The 6000-nt window shown below is 49.7% G+C and overlaps 1 protein-coding gene across 1 annotated transcript; it reads right to left on the reverse strand.

The window, feature by feature from the left end:
• Positions 1-1806: 1806 nt before the first annotated feature.
• On the reverse strand, positions 1807-3031 carry LOC125516102 (putative homeobox-leucine zipper protein HOX26). Its single transcript, XM_048681580.1, has 2 exons — positions 2402-3031; positions 1807-2312 (listed from the first exon to the last, which is right to left on the reverse strand). The coding sequence occupies exons 1-2, from the start codon at positions 2771-2773 to the stop codon at positions 2055-2057; spliced, it is 630 nt and encodes a 209-aa protein (XP_048537537.1). The 5' UTR covers positions 2774-3031; the 3' UTR covers positions 1807-2054.
• Positions 3032-6000: the final 2969 nt, after the last annotated feature.

The following is a 6000-nucleotide window of genomic DNA, read 5'->3' on the forward strand; positions in this document are numbered from 1 at the left end:
CCTGGATGGTTATCGAGAGCTAATTGAGACCGGGAAACACAACTCAGCTTCTTGGTCGGACCCGTGAGGAAAGGCTGCGAGTTAAACCAGATAATCATTAGTACATCTGTTGTGAAACCGTGGACAAATAATCTAAGGAAATCTGTTGCTTCCGTCATGCATGGTGCGCGGTAAACAAGATCAAGGAGAAAGTGACACTCAGTGACCGTTCAACGGAGTATAGTTGAGCAGACAAATTTGCAAAATACCCCCTGTGTCAGCTCTCAAAACAGGCTTTCACCCCTGTGTCGCTCTCGCCTGGGGTGACCGGACCTTACATAGTGCCGCCGCCCCATGCCCCCCCCCCCTCCACCCGCGCAGCCGACAGCGGCGGGGCTCTCCTCCTCGGAGTGCTTTCTTCTTGTGAGCGGCGATATGTGTCAATCAGTGGCAGCTCGGAGGTCCTTTCATGTCGGCGCGTGCGGAATGGTACGGTGCATTGGTTCGGTTCTGATTCAGGCAGTCCCACCTCATTGTTAAGGAAAACGTTAAGTAGTAGTTGCTCGGTTGGCTAGCGAGTAGGGAATTAATAGGCTAATCGGTAAGTTAATCGGTTATTTAATCAATTCATCAGACGATTTATCAGTTTATCGGCTACACGCGACCCTACAACTAGGAATTAATCGGCAAGTTAACTGGTTAATCGGATGAATTCTTGAACATGGGCCCCGTTGTCAGAGGTCCCAGCTCAATGGCCACGGATAAGACATTGCTCGTTGCACATTCGCAAGGCCAGAAGAGGGCCATGGCCATGGTGTGCTTGATGGCGGGTTGTCAACTGGCGCTAGTTGGTTGTGCCCTCTCCTAGTCTAGACAGGACTGGTTGGGGACGCCGGTGTGGGCGACTACGTCACAAGATTAGTTGGGACTCGGTGTCTGATGTCCAGCTAAGCAGTGGAAGGAGGTGCCTTCCTGTTCTTGCTACCATGGTTAGTGAGCTATAATGATGAAGGCCAGCAAAGACTCAGGATCTTGGATGCTGGGGCGACGGCCCTCGGAAGGAGAGGCTGCACGTTTGGCTTATCGACAAGCAGTTGTGGTCTAGAGGCTTCGGTGCTGACAGCTCCCTGGTTTCGGTCTAGAGGCCTTGTGATGGCAGCAAAGCTCCCCCCGCCCCACCACCACACCCCCGTGGTTTGGCCTGGCAAGCTTAGTTTCACGGTGGCACTTGTCAGGGTTGGACCAAAAGCACCACGCTCTGGCACTGGCGACAATGACACTTGAGGGTGTTGCTTTCTTCTTGAGCGCATTGTTGTTGGTCCATTTGTGATGTCATGACCCGAGTGAAAACCCTAGTCCGTCTTCCTAGGCTCAATGGCGGTGGCACTTGGTATCATCACCTTCTTGAGGCATTGTTGTGGAACCCGGTTCCTTTTGGTTGTAGCGGGACAATGTCGTCGGGCATGTGTTGTCCCTTGGATGTAGCATGCTCGACTCTGTGTGGGATGGTCCCGAATTCCCGATCATCTCCTATCATATATGTGTGTCTCCCATGGTCTTGTTCTTTGTCATTGCTATCTCTTTGCAGAAGCGGCACTGTATGGCCTGGAGCGAGCGGCAATATCAATGTCGAGTCGACCCCTTCGGAGATGGCTCGGTGTATTCGGTACTATGGTGTTTAGTGATTTTTCAAGGCGATGCGGTCTGGTCCCTCCCACAGAATGAGCATCGCCGGAAAAACTAAAATAAATTCTGAAAAATACGAGCACCAAGTTTAGGACCTAATATTTGAGGCCAATTTTGCTGCTCGAGATCATGCAGGAATCGTGATCATCCAGAACGAGGAAGTGAATAAACACATGTATAACGAAACTACCAAAGTACAGCGTAGTACATGCATCAGTCTTGTCAGCTCGTTAGGCTGAGGTGAGTGAGTCTACATAAACCTCACCACACACTCTAAATTTCGGTCATGCCTACAGTTGATAACTCACTACGCTATAGCCTATGCTACGTGACGGCGCACTTCTAGTTGACTAGTTCTATGGCGGCGGTAATCTCGCAGTCGAAATCGACTAGGCGAGCCTGTTGCAGGACGGACACCCCGTGAGCGTCGAGCCCTGTGAACCGCCGACGAGGAGAACCGCGCGTGTCTCGGCGAGCTCTCGCCGGAGCCGCGCGTTGTCGTCGCTGAGACGCTCGCACCACTGGCGCAGCAGCTCGCAGTCGAGCTCCGTCTGCTTGAGCTTGGTCCGCGCCCTCCTGTTCTGGAACCACACCTCCACCTGCCTCGGCTTCAACCCAAGCTGCCCCGCAAGATCCTGCTTCTCACCCTGCAATTCAAAAAAATCCGATCAGAATCTTCTTGCATGCAAATTACTTTGCACCTATTGATGAGATCGAGCAGAAGATATGGACGTACATGGGAGAGGACGTTGTGGGCGCGGAAGCTCTTCTCCAGCAGCGCCGCCTGCTCCGCGGTGAGCCGGAGCTTCTTCCTCGCCCGGCCGGCTGAGTCCCCTCCGTCGTCGCCATCGTCGATGTCGCTGCCGCCGTGCACAGCCCTGGCCCTCTTGCCATGCTGCCTTGTACTACCGCCTACTATCCACTTCTCCCCTTTCTTCCTTCCAGTATTTCCCGGCACACGACCCTCTGCCTCTGGCGGTAGCAGAGGGGCCTGCACCGGCGGCGGTTGGCTCCCGGCACCGATCACGAGCGACAGCCTTGTGTCGACGAGCTCCTCCGCCTCCAGCGACTCCCTACTAGCGCTGCTCATGGTGGTCAGGCTAGACATCTCGAACCAAAATCAACTGAATTCGCTCGTGCCGTCGAGAGGGATATGGAGGTATGCCGCCGGCGCCGGGTAGCTAGGTGATGATGGCCAACAGATGGGCTGTGTTCGTGGAGGCTTTATAGGTGGCGTGGCTACGAGACACTGGACACGGTCGCATCCCACGTATGGTTTCGTGTGCGAGTTAATTAAGACATTTAGTGCTGACTACGGGTGATTGATGCTTGGTTTGACTACTGAGGGGAAAATCTTTATTGAGGGATTTGACCGAGCAAAACTAATTAGCCAAGGCTAATAAAACTGGCTCATATTCTTACCCAAGTTCATCAATATAAAGTTTCTGCTAGCTTCCGATCAAAATAGATGGACTTTTCCCGCAAAATAAAATAGATGGACTTTGAAATTTTAGCTTCTAATGTAGTAACGTTTGATAAATAATTTTTGTAAAGGTATATATGTAAACAAAATAATAGATTTTTAATTACCATGCTGGTTATTATTAAGGGACATACTAGCATGCATGCATGGCAGTTTTGCGAAACTGTCAAACTCTGCGTTTAACTTTGTTGGCATTTCTTTCCCCTGCTTGCTCTCACTTTTTATATTATTTATTTGAGATGAAAGAATGCAAGCTGGCGTATCTGGTAGCACGACGTGTAGCATCGAGATTGTATTTAGACAAATTTAACACAAGCTTTCAAAGACAGAAATAATATCATATACTCCCTCCTTTCCCAAATATAAGTATTTTTAGGATTTTAATACAAACTACATACAGATGTATATAGACATATTTTAGAGTGTAAATTTACTCATTTTGTTCTGTATATAGTCCGTAGTGAAATCTTTAAAAAAAACTTATATTTAGGAACGGAGAAAGTAGTATACTATTTCACTATGCAGCAATGCAACACACATGCATGCATGCATGCCACGAGAGCTTAATTTCCTTATGTGTGGTGCTGACCTGTGGTGCGTGCAGGACACTGTGGCATGGCTCGCATGTTCATCCAAGGCAGCCTTGCTTGGCGGCCAACACGTGCGCATTTTACATGGAGAAATATGGCGGTACATGTATGAACGCGGGACTGGTTGCAAGCTCATGGATGGACTAGGTACATGATTGCTGTGCACTCTGGTCATCCAAAACGTCCGCAAACTCGGATGGTCAGATTTGGCCATCATGCTTCATGCATGCACACCTACGCGCAGACTCTTTTCAAACTAATCACCTACTTGTGCAGTAGCCAAGTTAGGATAATTAATTATTAGCACGCAGCAACGGTCATCTCGTCCTGCTGAAAACTGAAAGATGTACCTCCGTTTCTTTTTAATCCGCATATAAGATTTAGTCAAAGTCAAGTCTTGTAGAGTTTGACTAACTTTATATTAAAAAATATAATCATTCATAATATAAAATCAATATTATCAGATGCATCATGAAACATATGTTCATACTATATAGTTTTTGTATTGTAGATGTTCATATTTTTTTATATAAATTTGATCAAACTTTATATAGTTTGACTTTGATCAAATCTTATATGCGGAGTAAAAAGAAACGGATGGAGTATATCTGAAGCAGTCAAGATCTGTTGATATGACACTTTAGTAGTAAAAAATCAGGATGTACGTGTCACAATCATCGTTCCATATCATTTGCTTGGTCGTGGAGTCGATCGTTTGCGACTTGGTAATCAACAACGTCCTCGTACGAGCGCTTTCAGGCAACCCGGCCGTGCGTGCTCTCACGCACGTTTGCGACTCCTACTTTGGCTAGGTGGCCCATATGTGCGCAGGCGCCGCTGGTCAGCTGCTCTGTCAAACCCCATACGTCTTCTGCTGCAAGGTGCACGGCTCGATCATGTCATCCCTGGACTCGATCTGTACTTGGGAAGGGAAAAAACGCAAACGAACAAGTCCAACTATTTATAAGTTGATGACTTTTTTTTGCGGGGTTATAAGTTGATGACTTAGCTTGTCGTACGTACGGCCTGGCTAAACTAATGGTTGTGATTTTCTCGGGACCATGAGAAAATGCTTTTGTAGCAGAAACCACCTGCTACTGCTAGTTATACTCACACACTCATGACATTTTATTTCCACATGTCTGTGTGCCACTGATGATCCCATAATTTGTATTAGGTTCACTTGCCTCAATTAGACTACCAATACGATAACAAAGTCTCCGTTCTTTTGGCGGCTTAAAAATTAAGCCACCCCCTCCCCAGCTTCTGCTTCTGCCTTCTGCAGGAAGATGCCCCCATCTGTTAGCAACCCTCCACGGGTGGGCCGTGGGCCAGCATGAGAGGGTTGGGCCTAGCATCTAGGCCATGGAGCCAGCGACTACAAATACTTGAAAGGGTGGATCGAGCAGGTCATCCGGTTGGATCACGACTGAAACGGCACGGCGGCTTCCTCTCCCACCTCTGGCTCTCCTCCTCAATCCCCTTGTTCTTGCTTGTTCATGTAATCTAGCTACCCAAACCCTTGTATCTGTAAGTGATTCGTGAGATCAGTAGAGAGACCCTAACACTTGGTATTCAGAGCCAAAATTTTCCCCACCACCTCCCACCCGATCGAGCAATGGAGCCGGCGACCAAGCAGGACCTGAAGGATCTCCTGAAGGAGTTCCGAGAGAGCATGAAGGAGAGCATCAGGGAGGCTGTCGCGGTCGGGTTCGGCAACTCGAAGCCGGCATTCGAGCAGGCGACCATCTCGACCTCTTCTCAGTTCCTCGCCATGGACGCCTCCGATGACAAGGATCTGGCACCTGCGTGCTCCAGCCCCGAACAGGGCACGTACGCCCTCGACTTCGCCCCAACGACCACCATCGATGCTCTTCCCGAGATCGACATTGACGCCACGGGCGTTGCTGCACCAACGCCCACAACCTGCTCGACGCATGGCCTCATCCACAGCACCGATGGAGACGATAGGATGGAGGCGTCGAAGGCTGCTTGGGATTCGTCTACGCCCTTCACCGCACGTCCAGGGGACTCACCAACACCAATGAGTGAGCCATCTCTCGGCCTTGCACTCGGTGCGCTGGCGCAGACCAAGTGTTTGGCAGAATGCTCAGGCCAAGTTGATGCGTCCGTCACGGCCAGTGTTATCTTAGCGACTGCTGGCTGCATGCCTACTACCTGTTCGACCGAGTGGGTCACCCATGCTGACAGTCGCATCATCGACTCATCGTCAATAACCCTACCCAATCGGCTCGCAGCTGC

The sequence above is a fragment of the Triticum urartu genome, chromosome 6 (genome assembly GCF_003073215.2).
Source record: "Triticum urartu cultivar G1812 chromosome 6, Tu2.1, whole genome shotgun sequence".
In the NCBI taxonomy this organism is placed as follows: domain Eukaryota; kingdom Viridiplantae; phylum Streptophyta; class Magnoliopsida; order Poales; family Poaceae; genus Triticum; species Triticum urartu.